Source organism: Pararge aegeria, chromosome Z (genome assembly GCF_905163445.1).
Source record: "Pararge aegeria chromosome Z, ilParAegt1.1, whole genome shotgun sequence".
Classification (NCBI taxonomy): Eukaryota; Metazoa; Arthropoda; class Insecta; order Lepidoptera; family Nymphalidae; genus Pararge; species Pararge aegeria.
In genome coordinates this window covers 15,231,325-15,256,048 of record NC_053208.1, presented here as the reverse complement: position 1 = coordinate 15,256,048, position 24,724 = coordinate 15,231,325, and the positions used below count along the sequence as shown (strand labels likewise).

Sequence of the window (24,724 nt, the reverse complement as noted above, 5' to 3'; positions counted from 1 at the left end):
GTATAATGAAATATACGCAGTACAAAAATAATTAAAATCGGTTAACATTTGACAGAGTTTTGGTGATAAATTGTCAAAACCTTTCATCCCCTCTTCCAAAAAAACTAAGCTAAATTTCGGGATAAAAGTATTCTATGCCCTACTTCGTAAAATAAACTCAAATCGTGCAAAGTTTCATTTCAATTAATCAAGTAGTATCAGCGTGATACCTGGCCCAGATACAGGCAGACAGGGCTCCTTCCAATAAATTAATTTTGACTTTTGAATCTTTCCGCCTATAAAAAGATTTATTAAAATCCAACCCTATAGCAAAGTAGACCTGTACTAAATTACCCAATTTCACTTAAATCTATTCAGTATCATTACTTAAATCACTTAAATCTTTCCACGTGATTCGCAAACAGGCAGACAGACAGACCTAAATTAAATAATTATTTGTTTTTCTTTAATTATCTATAACCAAGCTTGCCTTGATTAAAATTCACAAAAAATATTAAATGTACCGGAGTCGTCCAGTTTTATTTAAAGTGTAGATTACTTCTAGCGAAAATGTAGTACTTCTAGTAAAAATATACTTAAAAAGTTTGTATTAAATCTAATAAATAAAATTCTTGTGTTAATTTTTGTGTTAGGGGACCCACTCCTCCGAAATATAATTTTTGTATATTCGGTAGGTCTGAGAATCTGTCGTAATATATTTAATCACCCCTAATTGATAAGGTTGGTACATGCTAAAAACCTTTTTTTTTGTTTTGGACAGATTTAGCATACCAAAATATTTTTGAAAACCCAAAACAAGCGCGGACGAAGTTGCGGGTAACAGCTAGTAATACATAAATAATCAGTTTGATTACCTATGCTACCTAGTGTGTATCGTGCTCGTGTATGTGTAGACGTTATTGCGTTTTACTTCTTGTGAACCTATCTATATTCCTATATGTGAGTAGCTGGGAGCCGGCCCCAGCGTCAGGCCACCTAAGTCAGTATTAGAAGATAGTAGTAAGTATTGCTATTGCTTTATAACTCAGATTTCTCTGCGTGAAACCAAACCAACCCCATCCCCCAGGTGGATTTCAGGCATGCGCATAATAGCTAGGTTCGCCCGGGCTAAATCTAGACATCGCGCTGCTTTGATTATATGCTGACGTATACGGGAATTAATTAAATTTGTTAAGTGAATAAGTGTTATAGTGTGATTAATTTCGCATTAAAATTGTATATCGTGACCTTTCCGTCAAAATTTGCCAAAATTTCGCTGATCTTCAAATATTTATTATTTTACTTTGCGGCGGTCGAAGCTAGGAGACGTGAGTATTGATTTTTTTGAATGTGGCTTTGTTACATAATACTGTACTTGCATAATCTTACATGTCCTTAATTATTACCAACTTTACATCATTTGTGATTATTTTTAAGCAATTTACAATGCTGGCGTATTAGCGTGAGTTCTTTGTTCATTGCGATTTAACGATCGTTTTAACTAATCATGACATTTGTTATGAATACTTACAAATTAATCGCGTACAATGCGACTGCAAAGAAAGTGTTTATTCATCATTGTTATACATTTTATAGAAGCTTTGAAAGTTGCCTAAGCTGAAAAACGTGACAAGATATAAGTAAATATAATTAGATAAAAGTAAACACTACGTTGCTAATAAACTAACAAATTATGGATTTGTAACTGACATGAAGCTTTTAATTTCAGAAAAATGGCTGCGGAAGCAGATGGCTTTGAAGAACAAAATAGCGCGGCGGAACCGCTCATCACGGAAAAGGAAAACATCAATGAAGAAGAAAATGTCGGCAATGAACTCAATGATGGAGAAAATGACAATCTAAGTAAACCGGACCCCCCCAATGAATCAGATATAAGCCAAGATGATAGCGAAGCTGAAAGTACCGAAAAGGGACTGAATTGGCCCATGCATGAGCGCTGTGTGCATGGAGAAATCAATGAGGTATGTCAAACCTTAATACTCGTAGAGGATGAATGCGGATACAATATGATTTAGAAAGTAATCTTTAATTTGTTTACAGATCTGGGTACCCTTTGATAAAAGCGAGGTTTACTCTCGCTTAGCAGAACCTTATGAATTGCCTTATGAACTGCCACCGTTCGGCGATTACATTTTTTGTAAGTAAAGTTTAAAGCAAATAGTAAGACGTGCAGTTTAATAATGCAGCAAAAATATTTAAGTCACTTTTATTACTTTTGCAGGTGAGTGGTCGGAAGTGGAACATTTGTTAATGACGGCTATTGAATTTGCAGAAGAAGAATATAATGGTGATCGTAAGTTCAGAATCGATGTTATACTTTAGTTGTATCTCTGATTGTCTTGGAAGAAACTAAAAGTCTTGTTTTGTTTCAGGGTCATCATGTCCTTCTCCGACTGGCATGGGCCTGTAAGCTGCAGGATGAAAAAAAAAAACCTACATTTTGCGTTTCAGTTATTTTGATTTCTGTAACAAATAATTGTTTTTAACTCATTAGTATTTTTATTAATTTATATTGTTTATACTTACATTTAATCAAACATCCGAATAATTACTACAAGAAACTCCCGATACCACAACATGTAGCATATTGTAATTTGCTGCCTGCTTGTCATATATAAAGTTACGATTTAATTAAATTGATGCTGTTTGTTTCTTCTTAATTCTATATTGATGTCATATTGATGTGTAGAATAGTGTCATTGGGTTATACTTAGCCTTAATGACTAAGTAGGTACTATAGGTACTCTGTTTTAGTAATAAGTTAGGTTAAGCTGTCTGCTTGGATTTTTACTCGTCCAATCTTCGCTTACTCATTTCTAGTAACTATATATGTCCTACGTAGGTACTCGGTAACTATATATGCTTGAATATCATTGTTATATAATATATACTTTCGACTACTAATTATTACAAATATAATATAATTTATTTTGCTAAGATAATATTATGTTTATAATGTTAAGTCAACTTTCTGTATTTCACATAATTTCTGTAAGTTCACTGTTGCATACTACATCAGTAATTGTAATGAGTAACTTTCAGGTCCATAAAAATAGATATTTTGGTATAATAATTCAATTATACATACTTAGCTGCCAGTTGAATATCAACATAACGTCTGTTAGACAACTATTACATACATATTTCAAAGTAACCTGGTGATTTCTAAGATTTTGTTATACATATGTTAGTATAATTTGCTCAAATCCAATCGTATTTTTTAAACATTGGCAAAAAGTGCACCAGATTCCAAATATAAAATAGTTGAATTCTAAGTATAATTTAATTAATTCTAATTTTAATTTTAGCTCCTAATTAATAGTTTTTTTTTTTAATCTGAGTGTGTTTTATATTTATTTTATGTTAATCTCTCAACTTTGTATATGGGTCCCCGACCTGAAATAAAATGATTTTATTTTTAAATCGTATTTAATATAAATTATCTGCATTTGGGTCAGCGCAGATAAATTCTGTCTTGCACAGTGTTCGCATGTGTATTTAAACGGAATATGCAAGGCACTGTTGAGTGTTGTTAGTTGGTACAGTTTTAGGGTCTTTCTATACTGATCTAAATTCAGACTGACTAATATGATGAAAAATATTTTTTTTTCACAATTAAATGATCTGAAACTATGTACAACACTTACATATTATACCTAAATATTTATACCTGACTTTATTAGTCTTTGTTAATCGTAGTTATTTATTTCTATTATATTTTATAATAGGTACCTTTACTTATAATATTTTATTAGTTATCAATAAAGTAAAAGAGAGATTAAGTAACTAATTAACTATCCCACATTCGTAAGATTATTTATATATTATTATATATTATAATCTGGTTTTTTAATAATGTTTATCTTCTTATTTGATTTTATATGTATTTTTCTCATATTGATGTGTAAGTGTCTGAGGTTTCGGTCGTAGAAAATAGTCTTTAGATACTAGGCACTCTGATATCGTATTAACATAGGGTAAAATTCTTGTTTTTTATTTTTACCTCCTTCAACCTTCCTAACAGCACTGTAGACTACTCTTGTACATTAAATATTACACTATAGGGTCACCACAGACTGATTCTCTTTTTTGAAGTTATTTCAACAATATTTGAATAATTGATAAGGAAAATGTTTTGTCAACCATGTAAGTGCTGTTGGCTGAAGTCTGTGCTGATCCTGATTCAGAATTTCTTATTCAACATGCATTTCAATGATCAGACAGTTTAAAGCTGTTAGCGTGTAATCAAATAAAAGATTCCTTTAAAACCGTATTGAGTCCATTTTAAAGATTTACTGTGTACTCTTATTCAATTTTTAAATGATCTGTTCGACCAAAGCGGTCTAACATTTACCTTATAATATTACCTACTATTTTTTCGAGTAACGGATTATTTTTTACTAGATACCTATTTTTGACTTTATAAATTTTAAACAGATAATAAATTAGTGTGTAATGTGGTAATTTGTTTCATTATTAATAATGTTTATGCCTATAACAAAAAAGAATCGAAGCCTAACTTATATCTATACTTGCTTCGGATACCAAATATGTTTGTACTCACTTTACTAGGTACCTATACTCGAGTCTAGTGTAATTTTGCAGTAGGTACGTGTGTTTTACGTGTAAAAACACTATTTTGGATTATGCAGATGTCTGCTATTTGGATTTATCTGAGACCATGCTAAACAAACTTGAGAGACTGCAAAACTTATCTGAGGTCTAGAACTCAGAGCCGTGATAGGGGTGACATATTTTGGTATAGCAGTACTGTATGTCCTGCCATATTTTTGTAGTTAACTGACGGATAGATGGCGCTGCTTCGCTTTTAAATGTTAGGCAATGTTGAGCGAGTAGTGTGAAATCCTTGATCTTATTTATTCTCAAGGATGGTCTTTAGATTTTCCTTAAAAGCACCACGCAGCGTGTACCTACACGTTTAAAAGCAGCATGTACACGTCATTAAATTATTTTATTTATTTTTACTAGAACAGCTGAATGACTTGCATTTAATTTTCTCATGTGACAACATGTAACAAATTTAAATGGAAATAGTAATCTATATTCCCATAAATAACCCAAACCTTGCTGGGCCAACGTAATGGACTACGGCCTAAACCGTTCTCATTGTGGGAGAAGACCCGTACCCTGTGGTGGGCTGGTAATGGGCTGGTAGGATGAAAGTCTCCGGGATGCGTGCTATCTACATGCCTATATTTAAAAAAAATAAATAATGGAACTGCAGTTGGTATCTATTACGTATCTATCTACACTATGAATTAACAGCCTAAAAATAGAAAGCAAGTTTCAGGTCAGACAGAGTATTTGTTATCTATCATGTATGCTACTTACAACTTGATTATGATACGTAAATAAGGTTGATATTAATAGCACAGTATGCTTGTTTAAAAAGTGACTATTTCTACCAGTCAACTTCTACCGAAATTAAGTAGCTTAGTAGTAGTCTTAGCTTTTTGTGACAGATCTCGTCCGGGAAAGCACTACCGCCATGTTTTTTTATGCCAAGCAGCATTGGCATTGGCAGCTGGGTTCCAGTCTGGTTGCGGATACAGTTGCAGCTGCAGCTAGCTTTGTTGATGGTGTAATTACAGCTTACATACACGTTAATGGACACAGGGCGGCACTTTACATACTATAGGACGTGTTCTTTAAATGCCAAATAAAGTCCAACCGTATTTTTCAATTATTTAAAAAATTAAGTTACGTAGTAAAACATATTAAAAATATTTGACAAGAATAAAAATTAACAAATGTGAGGCAGGTATATCGTTATTGTCAAAAAGCGATCTCAATTAATAGGATGGGGAAACAGTCTTTTCGCATTATAGTATGTAGGTATGAACTTATAATAAAATCTCTTTGGCTATATACTATTATAGTATATAGTATTTGTATCTGGCTGGTTTTGGTATCATTAAAAGTTTAAATTTTAAAGAAAATTATTCCAAATTCAAATGAGGAAAATGTGTGATTTTTATTTGTTTTTCGTACTGTGAAGATGAGTAAATCTAATAAAGAAATTCTATACATTTTAAAATTTTACTATAAAAAGGTAAAAATGCAACGCAAGCCGAGAAAAAAAATTGCGATGTTTATGGGCCTAGTGCAGCGTCTGAGAGAGTAGCACAAATTTGGTTTAAGCGTTTTCAATCCGGAAATTTTTATGTCAAAGATGCACCTCGCTCTGGTCGCCCTATTACGGATACTTATGTCATACTATTAAAGTATTCATTTTATAAAAGATATCATTAAATCACACCTAACAGCATTAAAGCAGTGTTGTGGGTCTGTACTCTATAGCCCTGTCTCCCCAAGGAGTGAAATAAAACAACTGGACCGACTCCAATACTGTATATTAAACTTCTCTATAATTCATATATAATTATACTACCAGTTCGAAATGCTGTCTTCAGCAGAGAAGACCACTGGCAAGAAACTCTACCGTTGCTCTTTTATTTTTACACAATTACACCATTGTCACATGTTTTACCGCCAGGGCCTTTGTTCAATACAAGTCCCAACAGCTCCTTACTCACAAACACTAAAGCTTAATCAGCAATCAATGATGCTTGACTTACTTAGCCAATACTAAAACACCACTGGTGATATCAACTTAACCATTACCCACTAGTGATATCAACAACATCATCACTCTCAATTGATATCCATAAAATCATCACCTACTGGTGATATTCATATTTTTTTCACTGTTTAAGTCAAGTAATATATAATATAAATATAAATAAATTAATATTAAAATTAAGATAGATGAGATTATTTCTGTTATGGAGGGTTTATATCTTTTTTTATCATCTCATCATAAAAGCAAAAGGTTTATGTTTAATTGTTATTTATTATTCAATGTTGTATTTCAATCTAAACATCAATAAAACCACCTGTTTAACAGATTATATCATAAAAGGACTTTCATAATATTTCAAACAAAATTTGAAAATTTCAACATCTGTAGACCTAAGTTTAATATAATTATTTATAATGCAACTTAAATATTTTCTTTTGCAGCAATAACAGCAATTCAGTTTATTTTTGTATTTTATTGAGATCATTTTTAAGCACTTATCTTAACATCATAGTAAAAGATCACTGACCTTACCTAACCCACAAATTTAACCAAACACTGAGTCCAAACCCGTTTCTTTGCACAACCACAATCATAGACCCTTAACTATTTTATTCAAGTATTCAGTTATATCCTTGTATGTATTGTCCTGTTACATAATCATATTCTATTCTACCAACAATAATCTTTTTTTTAAATTTTAATATTTATCATTCCGTTCAGCTAACCTGACCAGTTAATTTATTATAACCTGGACAGACAAATAAAATGAAACTTCCATTCCATTTGGCTAACTGACTTATTAAATAAAACACGATAATTCAAATTTATCAAACTTATCACACATTGTGTTTGGCCAAATTGACAAGCTGGTTTATAACAAACAAAACAAATATAAATCAAATCTATTTTTGACTCCAAGGTAATTATTTCAGCAAAATAAACAAAGAGCCACGTGGCCAGTAGATTCAGATAGTAAGTACTATCTTTGAAAAGTAAAAACCACAAAAAGAAAAAAATATATATCATATAAATTGGTTCCCCATACCACATATCCTTAAATGGAATTTCACCAAGTCTAATGCTGTTTCTCCAGGCTGTTTCTGTTTTAGCAGATACCAGCTAATAGTTGAGACATCATCAAAAACATCAAACCATGTCCTATGTCCACATTTGGCGGGATGGTATTCCATTGCATCCCCGGACCACAAATCCTTAAATTTAATTTCCCAAGCATGGTGCTTTGTCTCCAGTGTTTTTGTTTAAGCACATAGCAGCAAATAGATGAGGCATTATCAAAAACATCAAACAGTTTACTATGTCCACCTTTGATGGGATGGTTCTAAAAAAAGTGAAAACTGCATTAGAGAAAGGCATAATTGGACATGAATTATATTCCACTTTTTATACCACCACCACATTTTCCACTATTGACTATAATACTAACAATGTTCAGGATGGCACTTAGATCTTTCATTAATTAATAGTATTATTAAAGCTAAATACCTAGTTTCTTAGCAGTAAGTATTTATTCTCATGATTCTTCCTTACTTATGACACACTATTAAAGTGCTAATTTTATAAATGATATCATTAAAGCACACCAACCTGCATTAGAGCAGTATTGTGGGTCTGTACTCTATAATGCTGACTTCCCTAGGAGTGAAATAAATCAACTGGACCGACTCTGTATATTAAGCTTCCCTATAATTCATATTACTTGTTACCTTGAAATGACTCTACTACTAGTTCGAAATGCTGTATTTGGAAGAGAAGACCACTGGCAAGAAACTCTACCGTTGCTCTTTTATTCAATCAATTATAATAAGACTTATAAACACAACTACACCATTGTCATATGTTTTACTGCTAGGCCCTTTGATACAAGACATATAAGACAGGTCAAACATAACTACTATTATCACTTATACAAACAACGTCTGCTACATAAACTGTCTGTATAAAATAATACTAGGGCTCCATATATGATACCTAAATAACCCGAAGGATATAAGAGATATATTTATCTGATTCCACATCAGGTACTACCATAGTACCAACAACTTTCAACAACTCCATCAACAGTAATATAACATGTGACTCTTGTTCCGCCACAACAATATTTCGTTAAGTATATCGTTTCCATTTTAAATCATCTATTCCCAATTTGTAACGTTCTATCATCATACTTTACTTAATCTCCTTTTCTCAATGAATTAATTCAATTCCGTGTTAACTTTGTTTTCCCGCCAATCTATCTTGTCAAACTCGCGTCACCCGCCATAGATCCTATACCTTTCTTTGATAGTGTACTAAAGGCCATTATTCTATTTTCAAAACACTATCAATGAGTATACAAACTATCGTTTTTTGATATCTATGGTTATAATAAAACTGTAACTGGAAGATTTCTGATGACTTTATAGTCGATACTGAGTCCAAAACAGATTTTTATTTAATTTTTGTCTGTCTGTCTGACTGTCTGTCCGGGCATCACGTGAAAACTACTGAACGGATTTAAATAAAATTTGGTATAGTGGTACCTAGTTGATATCCCGGGTCAACATATAGGATACTTTTTATCCCGATTAACAATAAGTTTTTATATGAATTTTACTTCATATCTCCATTAAATTTTGCACCGATTTTAATCATTCTTTTTTTATTTGATAGTGTGTACTACTAAGCATGTATAGTGTAATATTAATGAAGATCTGATTAATATTATTGGAGATCAAGGACATCATTCTTCACAGATAACAGCAAGTCGCAAGGCATATGGGACAACGATCGAAGGCATGTATACCATCCTATTCATATTATAAATGCGAAAGTTTGAGAGAATAGATGTTTGGATGGATGGATGTATGTATGGATGGATGTTTGTACCGCTTTAACGCCACAACTAATGAACCGATTTGGCTAAAATTTGGCAAAGATACCTACAATATAGTCTGGCATAGCTCATAGGCTTCGTTTTATCCCGGAAAAGCAAACAGCTTCTTTAGGATAGCATCACTATTTTTTCCCCATCTGTGTTTCAAAATCCGCGCAACGGAGTTCTTCTTCTTCTTCTTCCTCTGGGCTTGTCTCCGTACTTGGTCGGCCGGAACCTTTCGTTGTACGTAGTGCTACTGGTACGGCTCCCCGCTGGGTCACTCCAGCACGCCGAGCTCACTCCAGAAGCTTAGCAGGCCGCCCAGGTCACCAAGTGCTTCAGGGAGTGATGCTGGGCAGCCAAGGTATGCTGCGCGTTGTTCTTCTACTCCTCTACATTGGAGTAGTACGTGAGTCGGTGTTTCATCTGCCTCCATGCACGCTCTGCACAGAGGACTGTCGGTTATACCTAAAATGAAATGGTGTTTGACTAGTGAGCAATGTCCTTTTATCATGCTTACTACCGTCCTTAGTTTCTTCCGACTTCGTTTCAGTAGTTTGGTTGTTAGTCTTGTTAGACCTCCTTTGTCGGTTTACACTCGTTACCGTTAATCCATAGCTCTGAGTGTGAGGATTGCGTCTTTTTATGTAGCCATGTTTTGTATTCTCTGAAAGGTATTGGTATGATCGGTTCCGGTCCTACCACTTTCAGTGATGTGGCCAGCCGCGCTAGTTCATCGGTTGTGTCATTTCCCAAGTTTCTGTTATGACCTCCATCCATCCATCTCAGAGTTACTCTGTTTGATTGTGTTATGGTTTGTAAAGCATTGTGGCAGTCTTGTAGGATTTTGGATGAGGTCGTGTATTTTGCTAGAGCTTTCAGTACTGCCTGGCTGTCACTGTTTATGTTGATGTCGATGCCTGATACCTTACTGTTTAACATAGCTCTGGCCGCTGTTGTAATATCCACGCACTCCGCTTGAAAGACAGAGTTGTTCCTCCCGAGCGCTTGGGCAATGTTTATGTTCAGCTCCGGGCATTATACTCCTGCCCCTGTGCCTGAGTTTGTTTTTGACCCGTCCGTGTAGACGTCGATTACGGCGGTGTTTGTTTTGTATGTTATGCCTGCTACAGTTACATTATAGTTCCTGTCTAGCACATGTCGCTTCCGCGTTTTTTCACATATCCACTCCAGTTGTGGACATTTTGTCTTTTCTTTTGATAGTATTTTTGTATGACCTGTGTTTGTGTTTTTCCACAGACCATCTTTAAGTCTGAGCGATTGTGGCTTCCTCTTTGATGTGTAGGTGTAGTGGTGGTATGGCGAGTGTGACCTCTAGCACCGTTTTTGTGGTCGGGCTCATGCACCCTGTGATTGCAAGGCACCCTTGTCGTTGAAACTTTTGTAGTTCTTGTTGCGTTGTCTTAAGTGTTGTTCTTGGCCACCATATAACTGAGGCGTAGGTTAGCGAGCTTCTGACGACTGCTAAGTAGGTACATCCATTTCATTATTTGTGGTTTAAGTCCCCAGGTTTTCCTACCATGCGCTTGCATTGGTTTAGGATTATTGTTGATTTCTGTAGTTTTGTTTCTACGTGTTTTTTCAAGTTTAATTTGTTATCCAGTGTTATGCCGAGGTATTTTACCTCGGTTGATAGTGTTGCGCAACGGAGTTTTAGATTGACGTGGTTTTTTGGTTAGGCATAATTGACGTGTTTTTTTTTAAGTCGACTTATTCGCGGAAGAAGCGCGCGATTCCGCTAGTATTTAATATAATCATCGGTTTTATGATAGATAAAGTGCTGTAATTCCCTATTTCCTAACACATGCGTGCATAAAATCTCTAATTTCTTTCTAGCTCGGGATGATCCCTGATAAAAACGATGATGTAGATGGGTACAAACAGACAGAAAGGCACACCTTGGCTTTTATAGTTATATTAATATATTAACTGTGCCCTGCGATTTTACCCGCATCAACTACGGATCGCAGCATAGTGTGTAGCACTATGCTGCCGTAGTGTACAATTTCCTTTATATAGCCTACCAAGCGCGGTGTTTTTCCAACCGTCTGGAAAGTGGCTTTCTTTTTGGTCTTTTTACCTGTCTTTGTGTCAGGCGACAAACAAAAATGTCTAAACTACCGTCCTATCAGTTGGCTTTCATGTATGGCTCATATAGGTATCATGTTCAGAAAGTCATTAGCATTGAACAGCACGGCTTTTGTAACTTCTTATTTTATGACACTTAATAGTAAAGTAAAGTAAGTGCCAGGTAATAACATTCTCCACTAAAAAGCAAAACACAACTTGGCGTTTATATTAATATACTAGCGGACCCTAGTATGAGTTAATCGAGAAGCTAGAATAGATGTGATGCTAACATCATAATCATCGTAGCTAGAACCTACTATTATTTTACGTGGTATACTGAGTTAGTAAGTTGTCATTCTTTTAGTTGATACATACATCGCTGCTGAGCTGCATGATCGCGTGCTGAGGCGGAACCCTATTTGTCCACATGCATTCTGATATTTTTTTAAGCAATTTAGTGGGCAAATATAAAATTTAATTTCAAATTTAACGGAGCTATGAAGTAAAATTTAAAAAAAAATTTATCCCGTTTCCCGGAGGAAACTTTATAGACAGACAGACAGTCAGATAGACAGACAAAAGTTAAATAAAAATCTGTTTTGGAGTCAGTAGTATATATAATCATAAATAATCATAGATGAAATATATAGACTTTTAAAAGTCGATGTGCTCGGGGTGTACCAAATAGTATGAGTGTATTTAGTCAAATTTAAACTAAGGAATATTTGTTTGATCTATACTGTGTGTAATTGCTACGTCATTTAGCTACTATTTGATTAAATTTAACGTTATTTTTTTACCGACAAAAATTCAATAAAAAATTGCCACTTTTATATTAAAATGGACAACTTTAATGGTCTAAATTAGGAGATATAAATGTGTGATAATATTTTTTTCAATTAATAACTTAGTTTTAAAGTCAACCTTTTATGTTGACAAATAAGGTGCTGGTTGTATGCCGCTCGCTGCGTCACGTCGGTTGCTAGGCAACGCATGGCTATTAAACATGCTTGCTCCAATTTGGCTCAAGCATAGCAATCTTAATCACAAGACGAAATTTATATCTTGTCTTGTGATAAAGTTTTCTATAGGCTCAAGTATAGTTATTTAGTATTCCGGTAGAATGCCTCACAATATTTGGATAGTGGGTGAAGGATTAAAAATCTGCTGTCATACTTCTGAATTAGCAGCAGATCAAATTGCAGTCAACCGCTGACTTGTTATCGCTTGTTATAAATTGGCTCTTGCAACGTACCTACATATTTAATTATACATTGCGATATCACATGAAGGGGTGGCATGCACCCCATTTGCGTGGGATGACCACCCGTTTCCCCCGCCTCTGTCTGGATTGATAAGTTCAGGCATGCGCTCGAAGGCTAGATCCGCTTTGCCCGGGCTAGAGGTGCCCAGACGTTCGACCGTTCATGACGCATATTGCTCTTTAAGTAGCTGTTGAAGTACATATTACTGATTATAATATCGTTATTTAGTGGTTCAAGTGCTAAAAACCGGACCTACCAAACAAGAGGTATTTATGAATAGTATATTTTCCTAATCTCTTGCTTATATGTTGTCTCTCTCTAACTATATGTTTCTTTTATACGTATGTATAAAAGAAACATATACGTATGTATGTATATAAGATGGCTATATATATAAAGATATAGCCATCTTATATAAATAAATATATATATATATATATATCTTTTGTTGAATATATTGACAACTATGCCGAATTCATCGTGTTGTTTTTAGCGAAGAACGTCTTGAGAAAATGATTGCGATTTGTTCGTCGTATTTGGCTAGCGTCAAAATGTAGCTGAGTAATATAGTGCAATAAAAATAAGACAAAGACACATTAGGTCTTCAATGCTATAACACTTTAATTACTTTTATTATTTATTTTAGTACATCGCCAGGAAAGTTGAAACATGATGTCAACACCAAACGATAAAAACGATGATGATAATCAGAAAACGATGAACAAAACTGCTGAACAAGAGGAAGTCATGGAAATTGACGGGAAAGCTGAAAATGCCAAACCGGGTGAGGAGGAACAACTCGAGCGCTACGATGATGACGAAGATTGTGGAGTACGTATATTAAAATCCTGTTCTAAATTTGGATTATTAAGTCATTTGATATAAATAATAGTAAACGTCATTTTTTTTTTCTTTCAGGATAATGTAACCCTTGACCGGGTTCTCGAATATTACACCCGCAGAGCAGCAAATGCCGCTGATCCAGAAATTATACTGTATGCAGTAAACTTGGGAGGTGTAGAGCACACCTTTTTTGTGGATGCGGTTAAGGTTTACCCAGATCCAAATCCCGTTGAACTTGAGGATGATGACCATGAAGAAACACCAGAAGAAATAAGTTTCAAGAAGATGATAACCACCGCCGTCGGTTAGTTAACTGGTCATAGTTTCCATAACTTGAAGTAAATAAAAAACTATAAAATATGAATCTAACAATACCTTTTGATTTGTAGATGAGTACATGAAAAGTGAGGAATTCAAACCAGTGCTGCAATTAGCACACGAACAACTGTTCATCGATTGTAAGTATACCATCAGAATAAAGACCCGTTACTTAGTACATAAAATATTTTTTTAACAAATTATCTTTTTCAATTTCAGGGTGCACCTCGCGTCAAATCATGACTCACAGGGGCAACGACCTTTAAACACACAACAAACTTCCAGCCGTTGGGAATTAGCTGTCGCATTTTTTAAAGCTTGTAGTGGTTCCATAGGGCGCATATTTATATTAATATAATGGTATCCCTCCTTTTTCTGTTCCTTAACTTACGTTAGTTACATAAACTGTATATTATTATGTTATTTTAGTATATAAATATAATATATATAATAAAATTGTCAACATAATTTGTTATGATGTTAATTTAATTAATTCTATCAATATATGTTTTCGGGTTATTAAATTAATGTAAAAGGCGGTTTTTATTTTGTGAATCTTTGCAATAGTAAAGGTATTGAACTTATTACGAACTAAATTATATATTTATATACATATATTTATTGCTATGCATTAAGCTATTACAATTTTTCCGAATAAATGCTTAGCAGTGATGTGTTTTATTTATTAGACACCCATTAACTTATCAAAAACATATTGTTAAAGTATAAAGTACTGAGATATCATTGATTAGCCACTTTAGCACCCTCGTAGCTTGTTCAATGAGGCATATCGCTATACATCCTTGGCTATTAATTCATTATATAGTATCCTCTACCTATAGAGGTAGAGGAGGAGGTGTGTAATGATGATAGCATCATTACACACCTCCTCCCTCAAAGTAAAGAAGTGTATATACGTCGCAGTTTCTTTTCGTTCAATGCCTGCGCAAAGTACAATTTCTAACAACAATTGCTATTTTGCCAAGTTTGATAAATTATGTTTAATATGTGCACGTAGCTAGTTAATGTAAATTCAATTTATAAAATACGAACCTCATATATTTTATTTTAACTTAATTATGTTATAACGTTGGTCGTTGAGATCCGCCAACATCCATTGCTCGCGATGTATTCAAGTGGGCCTCTATGGCTCCGGGACTCATGGCATTCGCCTATGTTGGCGATTGTTACGTCGCTGCCTACGATATTACAGTCTGATTTAAAATTACCCATGAATAATGATCAACTTGATCTCATGATGATCTTGATCGTGAATGCACCTTAGTAGGAATTACGCATAGAAGAACAAACTTGAAAGTTTCTAATTATCAACCGATACTTTCAGAGAATTGGTTTATTAACCTTATCATCACAATTATAATCATTATATTATATTTCAAGTGAAATTACATATTTTTGAAATTTACATATATTTTATTTGTTACGTGGCTCGATACCTTTCACTGAGTTTTGTTTGTTTGTTTATTTATTGTCATCGATTATCTTGTTATACACCACGTTGGTCATATAATGACGTCGCTATTTATTTATGGCATGCAAAGCGCTAAGACGAAGAAAATGACACCTTATTTAACAAAATTGTATGAATAATGTTTAAATTAAATGAACACGTTTTTAGACTGCTGAAATCATTATAATTCCTTAGTCGGGAAAAAAAATACTCCTCTACGCAAACTTAAATGAAGAAAATATATTTTATAGCAAATTAACATTAAAACATATATCATCTATCATTTATTCTTAGTCATTTTCTTTTTAAATTTTTAACAATGCTTAAAAATGAAATAAAAAACACTATTAAAAATTTAAAAAAAAAATATATATAAATTTATAAATATTTGAATGTCCAAGCAACCGGCGGTCAGGGCTCCAGAGTGAGGAACCTCCTCACAATACGCGCCGTTTCAAGGACTACTGCCTTCTGTATCCGACCCTCTATCCAACTACCAAGCGAAAGCTTCTTAAGATGTTGTTCGAAGCTTTTCTTTAATTATTATTATTTTTATATTTACTCTTGGTTGGGTTTTAGAAATGTAGCAAACAGAAGTCCTAAGGAGTACAAACTATAAAAATTCCCATTTTTTTATATAATCCTATAAAAAATTCTTATTGAAGAAGTGTTAGTTGTTGACAAAAGATATATTAAGTACGGACGCCAAGAATCAAAAAGTTAACTTTTTTAATTTAGTAAAAACAATTCAATACATTTGTCGTAAAGGTGTCGTGTCGTGATATGAAATACAAACCACCCCATTCGCATACTTTTTCTGTACCTGCAATCAATACCTTCTCCCTGAGCCGACGATATCGGGCATGCGCAATTGGTTAGGCGTCCTGACGCCCGGGCAAAATCCAGAGCTACACAATTACTAGCCACCTTGCAGTTAGTGCATACGCGAATTATTTTTCGGGACACTAACTCGGATTACTATCGGAGGTAAGCATTCTTCTCATTTTTGTGACTAATTAAGCTTAGCAGCCAAAATATATATAGTGTCAGCTTGACTTTATTTTAATGCGAGCGCGATTTTGTTCTCATATTATTTTTATAATTCGAATGTTTGCGATGTATTAGTGCACCTACCGGTAGTTGTGAGCTATTTTTAAACAGCGATTATTTATACATATTATATTCGATTTGCCGGCGTACCTCTCAGTATGTAGCTAATGTACTGTAAATGTCTATATTATTTCCAGAAAAACGATACCGACGCTAAAAATGGACAAAGAGATGGTGGTAGAGCAGGAAAATAGGGAGGCCAAGGTAGAAAATGGCACTGTGGCCGAACCTTCCACGATTGACAATGAAGATCAACCAATGGCTGAAATTGATACTCAAGATGATTCTCAAGCTGATAATGGCGGCTCGGTGCCGGACGATCTGGCCAATGTTGACACTAGCCCCCCAGCCGACCATTTTATTGACGAAATATATGACAGGAACACAGGCAGGCGCATCGATCGGGTACGTAGCCCACGTCATTCTCTGCCAATCGTCGAACATTATCTATTAGCGTATAGCAAAGACGGTAAAACTAGTAATGATACTAATGGTAGTTCAAAAATGAGCTGTCACGAACCAAACTATATATTACACTCTATCCGCCATCACCAATTCAAAGAAAAGAAAAAAGTAAACCAAAAAAAACACTAAAGTAAATAAAATGTGTAAATAGGTTGCTTTTAGGCATGCTTTTATGATATTTATCTACTACTATTTAAATCATAACTAGTGATATACTGGTGATTACTGCATAATATTGTAAAAGATTAATTATTAATTTTTTTTAAGACTCAGTTAAGGTTGCCGCATATTATACGAGGGCGGGACCACAATACTTCAATGAATTTGACTCTTAATTTAACGATTACTACTAATTTCCTTATTAAATAAACAACCTTATTAGCAGTAAATTGTGATAGGGAGTCTACTACTCCCTATCACAATTTACTGCAATTACTAGTAATGTTCACGGCAAAAGTATGTCTGTCTGTTTGTTTAGTATCTAGGTCAGGCTCAACCTTCACCGATTTTAATGGAATTCTCCAAAAAGGTAGGATAAGGACATAATATGATACTTTGTATCCCAAAAATGCAAAGGAATACAGTTTCCGGATGATTATAAAACGTGTTATTTTTAAAAGGCTTAGCAGCACTGGTTATGCAATAATGAGTTTAACCATAACCATGCTGGGCAGGCGGGTTGGTAGTCACAATAGATGATAATAATGGCACAGAGGACGTTGCTTTCCGTACCCTCAGTCGTCCTGTACGACAACCGTGGAAAGAGGAGGGGTGGTAAAAATTGTTTCTGTTCTGTAGTCGCTACACGGCACACCACATTTATCGTTCAAAAGAATTTTAGTAAATAAATATACTACGACAATACACATTACGCCATCCAGCCCCCAAAGTAAGCGTAGCTTGTTTTTTGGGTACTAAGATGGCAGATGAATAATTTTATTAATAATTTACATAAATATTTATAAAATACAGATAAACGTTCATGTTCATCACAAAAACATTTTCCAGTTGTGGGAATCGAACCCACGGCTTTGGACTCGGAAAGACGGGTCGCTCCCCACAGCGCCAATCGGCCGTCAAGAAAACACTATACTTAGATTTTAATTAGAATAATTTGTTTGTTTGATTTGCAGTCTACTATGAGCTTCGATCGCATACCTGATATGTATGTGAGAGTTTCACAACCAATAACCCATCCGGCTGCTTTTGAATTGATATGCACTCGAATTTTTCTTGGTGAGTAGCAAAATAATAACTTTTTAAGGTTGTTTTTATGTTCTAAAACTTTAACTCCACCCCTATTTCTTACAGAGGCTTGGCAGGGAGACTCGAGATTAATTAGATATGAAGATTTTTCATTTGACCACGAAATTTTACCAGGTAAACAGAGCATTCCCAAAAATATAATGATTGTAGTGTTGATTTATTAAAATTCCATTTCTTTCCCCAGGAGTTGAGCCATACTGTGCCACACCTGATTGCGACTGTGATCAGTGAATAAAGGAAACACAGAAAACTACATCAGGAACGTACTTTTGATTTTTATTGTTTGTGCTCAAAAACTAATTATATTAAGGAAAGTTAAAAAAATAGTCGAAGCATTATTTCATCATATTGTGTCAAATTGCTATATTTGGCTACAATTCGTTTGTCGCCGGATAACCTGTTTTAAAACATAACGTACTTATATTTGTTTTTTTCACAATATCAACAATCAGTCAATAGGAGCCGGGCAAGTTAGTTTCAATGTTTGGATTAATTTTCGATTGCTTAATTTTTATATTGTTGCTATATTAGTCAATTCTGTCTCATCTTTATATAAAATTAGGAAAGTTCACAATGGCACAGTACTACGATTTATTTTACAGTGGTTTCTTTTTATTGTAACCTGATTAGGTGTTTAGTATTGTGTCTGTATCGTATATCAATGTAATTGATGTTGTGTATGCTTGTAGATGTTTTCTAGTAAGCGTATATCTATTAGGATAAGTTTCAGATTTGAGTTAAACTGTATCCCTCTTGCTCGCTTCTCATACTTTGCTTACTTCCGCGTTTTTCTCTTTTATAGGTAGGGTTGTAAAGATGTAATAGATAACGGACAGGAAAATGATGACATTATTATAAAGTCAAATATTTCCTGTCCAATCTTGTCTGGTGACAAAAAACAGAAGTAACTTCAACGAATATTTGTCAGTTTAAGTAACAACTTAATTTGACTAACATTCGTTTACGTACGAGTATATTAAGGATGATAAGGTTAAGATCTTGGGGAGTGCCTACCGAAAATTTATGTTTTAAGTTTTGTACTTCCCTTGGAACTAACATACTATTCCAGGATAAAAGGTAGCCTTTGTTCGTATACAGGGTTCAGTGGTTGAGCTGTCAAAATGAAACAAACAGATTAACAATCAGACGGACAGAATGCCACACTTTCGAATTTATGTAATGTTAAGAAAGGATTGTGAGTCCTCTATAAACTTATCTGTTTACTTAAGTCTGTGTCTATGTATTGTATGTATTCATACCCCTGGTTTATTATGAAATGATATTTGAACTATAAAGATACAACCGCATGTATTAAGTATCCCAAGTTAAATCTGCTAGATTTTGTCATGTTTGGGACTGGTGACTGAAATTTTTTCTGAGATGGAGCATTTTTGCACGAATCTTATTTACTAATAATTAGCGGAATGAATTGTTAGTAATTAACTATTGATGTATATTTAGGATTAACAGTAGCTGTTCTTATTAAAATGGGATTTTAAATTCAAAATTTTACTTGATATAGGAATTACAAAGGATCGGATCAGAGGAATACAACGTTAAGAACAAAATATTATTGAATTGCCAAAAAGTATTAAATTCGTGTGAACTAGTTTTTTTGGATTTATTTGATACAGGAATTACAATTTCAAATGAATATCGTTTAGAAAATATTATTATTAAATTTTCAATGATATCTCTGTGACATATTTTTTCTTAATAAATGTTTAAATGTATATTATATTTGTTTTATTTTACTATGAGTAGGCTGGTAAGAATAGGTAGTTTTTACGTATATCTCCATCACTGTTAACTAAATAGTGTGACTCGAAACAGGACTTCGTCGTTTCTTATTTTTTGGTCGAACTTATTTGTACCATTAGGTTAATATATATATTTTTTTGTATTTTGTTTTGTTTTCATGAATGCTATGTCTTATTGGTCTAAAACTCCATTTAGGTAATGCACTAGTGCATACAATTATTAAGATATAATTGAATTTCCGACTCTGTATTATTTGATCATATGGTCATAACCTTTTGCAGATGAAACTATGTTTGATGCAACGATAAATATAAGCACTACTTAATTTGCTTATTTTTGAATTTTCTTGTTTGTTTATTTATAAGGTTTTCATCTATTTCTTGTGAATATTAATTTATCCTTGTGTGTTTTAAACAGCCACATGCCTTAAGTAAATGACATCATTGAAAAAAATAAGAATAGTCCGTTAAACGTAACTTGAGTCAAGCCCTAAGTCATGATACTCTTTGATGATATATTTTGTCAAATCCAAAATTCATTTATTTCAAGTCGAGTTTATAAGCACTTCTGAAACGTCAAGTTAGTCTGTTTGTAGTGACTCTACCACCGGTTCGGAAGGCAGATTCCACTGAGAAGAACCGGCGAGCAACTCAGCAGATTCCTCTTTTCCAACATAATTTTATAGTTTAAAAATCTTTTGAATTTTTCTGTTCTGTTATGAGAGCGGAGTGGCCTGCTTCCAAGCAGCCTTGTCGTTAAATTCATCAATCGTGTAATAGCCACGATTGGTTAAATGTCTTTGAATATATTGTTTAAACTTAGGTAAAGTTAAGCAAATATTACCTTCGGTATCATGCTATGAAAGCCGATATAGATAGGCTATAGGATACCTATCCCCACAAAGGATTTCTGTACTTTTATCTGACGATATGCAGATAATATCACTAAATTATGTTCGTTTCTAGTAAGTCGATTGTTTATATCGACTTATTACTTTTTTAAACAACTACCTTTACATTTGGTAACATAAATTCCACACACTTTTTTTCTTTGCATTCAAAACTAAGTTATTAATAGTAAACCAGTGAGAAAGAGTTATCTTTACTTTTATCAGTTTTGAAAATAAAAGATGTATCATCTGCACACAGTATCACAAGTGTTACTGACATGATTAGGGAGATCATTTATATATACCAAAAACAGAAAAGGACCCAAAATTTAGTCTTGTGGGTACCTCAACCCATTTAAGTTGAAGTATCCTGAGACTTTATATCTTTTATGCATACATTATGTGTTCTAACGCTAAAATAGAGGAAATCAAATTAAGTGCAATATCTTAGATGCCGAAAACAGCCACTAGCTTAGTTTAAGTAATAAGGTTATATGTTCAACGCAATCGAATGCCTTGGATAAATCACGAAAAACGCCAATGGCACTCTGCAAACTTTCCCACGCATCATTAACATGTTTTATAAGTTTAGCACCCGCATCCGTTGTGCTAAGACCTTTGGTAATGCCATAATGTTCTGGATGAAGAAGGTTATTGACATTGAAATGATTTAATAGTTGATTGAGTATAATTTTCTAAAAGATCTTACCAAGTTCTGGTAAGACTGTAATAGACCAGTAATTATGTAAGTCATTTTTATTTCTCGATTTAAATATAGGAATAAATTTTCCATGTTTCATTAAATATGGAAAAATAGTCAACACATTCGTTAAAAATGTTAGATAAGTAAGTAAAACAACTGTGTCTATGATATTAGACATCACTATCACAGACATACACCATAAATTACCCGTTTTTTTTTTAAATTTTAACATCTTAAAATTCTTTATAATATCGGATGCAGATTTATGTTTGAATTCAAGTATATATGTATACAGAGAGTACTAAAAATAGTGTTTATATCCCCTTTGGCCCATATTATAACGTTATATTTATATTCTCACTGTACAGTATATGTCAAAGTATCATCATCAATAAATAGAGACTAGAAGAGTTGCCCATAATCACCACGCCGCGCAGAAGAGTTCGTGCCCGCAGTAGAATATTGTAAATAGTAACAGAGAAAGCGGCTGCCCATGATTTAATAATATATTACTATATTACGTATCTGAGAAACATAGTAATTTAATTACTTTTAGTACTACACGCAGATATGACCCTGCGTTTAATGGTTTTATGCGTGATGGTTTGAAACGAGGTTTGAAACTTGGTATTAAGTACGACGAGATAGCGATAGATGGCATCTGCAATGAATACAAGAGCTTAAGACCTTGTATTCAGGAAACCACGAAACGTGATGTTAAAGATTTGACATAGATGTCAGTGCTTCTTTCATTACAAGGTTAGGAAATTCAAATAAATTGATGTGGAATTAATGTAGGTATATCTTCTTTTTCATAATATTTATCAAGTATACAATCAACTGTCGTGCGTATCTTGCAATAATTCGAGAATAGCTCTACCGATTTTTATATTGGAGAATCAATCAATACCACAGATTAATTGGGATGGTTTAAAACAAAAATATTAGGGAAAAACCCAGACGAAAATCCGGAAATATAGAAAATATCCAAAGTGGTAATTTTGTTGGGAAATTGCATCTTCGCATTACTGTCAATAGATGGCGTTCCTTATAGTATAATAAAGTTTACGTGCTGGCCACTTGATGCGCGACGTCACCCGTGCACTTGACATAAATAAATGTATGGAAAGATAGAAAGCATTCTGCAGGGTCCAGGTGAAACTAAAATTTGAAGATGAATTGATATTTGCACGGTTTGTTAGTTGTTTTAAGTACATATATTATCAACTTTTTGATGTGGTTTTTAATTAGCTTCACCTTTTAATAATATAATAATTAATAATCATTCTTTATTTTCAGGCAATAGTCCCATAAAATATATTTGTTTTAAAAGTACAATAATAACAATAATAACGCACTGGTGCACGCAAGCCCACTACTTGACAAAAGGATTTTAAGGTCCTCATTTGAAATGCAAAGGATGGTATTGGTGCTGCGTCTAAGCCTTTCCCAGAAGGCAGCCGTCCTTGTGCTGAGAATGGCAAAGAAATCGGGAACCCGCGCTGCAGCAAACATTGATTTAGCACTACAGAAACGAGGCAGCTTCATTAGGATGCGAAAAGCGTTGCTATATTGTATCCTTAGCGCGTTATAGCTTCGCTTGGTAAACCTTGTCCACAGCGGACACGTGTAAAAACATTAATGATTGTTAATATGAATTACAAAAAAAGGAAAATATTGCTTTGTTTTGTTATTACCTAGTAGGAGGTTGCATTTAATAACCAGCCCTAAAACGGTCCAAACAAGATAAAGCAGCCGGTGCAATGACCTTTTCCGCACTTGTAAGAACATTAGTATTATTAGTACGACAGCGGAAAATTAATAAATGCAATATTTAAAATATTGTTAAAATTTTTAAACAACGAAGTAAGTATCTTTTAGTTATATGTAAATAATGCATGTTTCCTGACAACAAAGATGAGCCTTGATGACTGTAATAAAAAATATAATTTTTTAAATTTTTTTTTTTATTTTATATATATGTATCACAACAAGGTTTACTATGACCCACAAATATTACAGAATAGATTTAGTTAAAAAGTCCTAATTTGGCCATGGTGTGGGTGAGTATCTGACTCCTAACTAGTTATAACTGTACTCGTATTTAGGATATCACATATTCTACCTCGGACTTATTATATTGTATATAGCAAAGTAAGCTTAATTTTCATAATATATCATAATAATCGGTCAAGCCTTTTCGGAGGAGTGATAGATATAAGATTAATAGTTTAATATCTTTCATCCTTTCATTCAATCTTCCATTTAGCAGCACTTAGCTCTTTTATATTTATATTTATTTAGCCCCAAGAGTTGAGCTAAAATGCAAACATATTTTTGAAATTCTAAAGTTCTAGAGATTATCTCGTTTAAACTAATATTTTTTATATAATATAACGAAGTATCTATATACCGAGTCTCGCAGACCGACAGGCTCCGTTCGAATGGATGCTTATAAAATTGACATGATAGTAATTACGAATAATCGTCAACACAGACCCAGGGACAAAAACGAGTATGTTTTATAATGTGAGTACGCTGAGTAAAGAAAATTAGTATCCTACGATAGTTACATGTCTTTCATTATTCTATTCAACACGGCTGCACGTTTTATGAAAAAGATAAACTATTAGAAACATTACATAACAAGCTTTCTTTGATGGAAACTGATGCATCTAATATCTAACCATAATGTACGAGAGAACGCTTTGTCATGCTGATGTATCGAAGATTTGCATACTATTGAATCGGAAGGATGAGACTTGGCTATTAAATTTAGTCCGAAATTGAATTTTTATTTCCCTTTTGAGTAAACATTTTCATATTCAAGAGCTCATACAAGAGCTCATACAAGAGTACTACGGGTACTCTTGAGCTTATTGGTAATAGAGTTTTTTGTGACAGAGCTCGTCTGAGAAAGCATTAGCTCCGCCTATATCTGCAGCCAAGCAGCATTGCTGTGTTCTGGTCAAAAGGGTCTGGTGTGGTTGGCGAGCGTAGAGTGGCATTTCGTGGGACGTATTCTATCCTACCCTGCGATGTGTTGTTCAGGGGATGGTTTTT

The 24,724-nt window shown here is 33.8% G+C and overlaps 3 protein-coding genes across 4 annotated transcripts; all 3 read left to right on the top strand.

Moving 5' to 3' along the window:
• Positions 1-886: 886 nt before the first annotated feature.
• LOC120636642 lies at positions 887-3,259 on the top strand. Of its 2 annotated transcripts, none has more exons than XM_039908206.1 (5): positions 887-999; positions 1,709-1,961; positions 2,041-2,137; positions 2,222-2,293; positions 2,373-3,259. In XM_039908206.1, the coding sequence occupies exons 2-5, from the start codon at positions 1,713-1,715 to the stop codon at positions 2,408-2,410; spliced, it is 456 nt and encodes a 151-aa protein (XP_039764140.1). In that variant the 5' UTR covers positions 887-999; positions 1,709-1,712; the 3' UTR covers positions 2,411-3,259. The 2 variants fall into 2 exon arrangements, with proteins under 2 accessions (XP_039764140.1, XP_039764139.1); XM_039908205.1 differs by lacking the exon at positions 887-999 and adding an exon at positions 1,065-1,307.
• Positions 3,260-12,979: 9,720 nt separating this feature from the next.
• On the top strand, positions 12,980-14,426 carry LOC120636309. Its single transcript, XM_039907736.1, has 5 exons — positions 12,980-13,101; positions 13,482-13,666; positions 13,754-13,982; positions 14,068-14,136; positions 14,216-14,426. Exons 2-5 carry the CDS (start codon positions 13,505-13,507, stop codon positions 14,260-14,262), a joined length of 507 nt encoding a protein of 168 aa, XP_039763670.1. The 5' UTR covers positions 12,980-13,101; positions 13,482-13,504; the 3' UTR covers positions 14,263-14,426.
• Positions 14,427-16,369: 1,943 nt separating this feature from the next.
• Positions 16,370-19,904, top strand: LOC120636220. Its single transcript, XM_039907592.1, has 5 exons — positions 16,370-16,454; positions 16,715-16,982; positions 18,176-18,278; positions 18,354-18,422; positions 18,493-19,904. Exons 2-5 carry the CDS (start codon positions 16,737-16,739, stop codon positions 18,537-18,539), a joined length of 465 nt encoding a protein of 154 aa, XP_039763526.1. The 5' UTR covers positions 16,370-16,454; positions 16,715-16,736; the 3' UTR covers positions 18,540-19,904.
• The last annotated feature ends 4,820 nt before the right edge of the window (positions 19,905-24,724 follow it).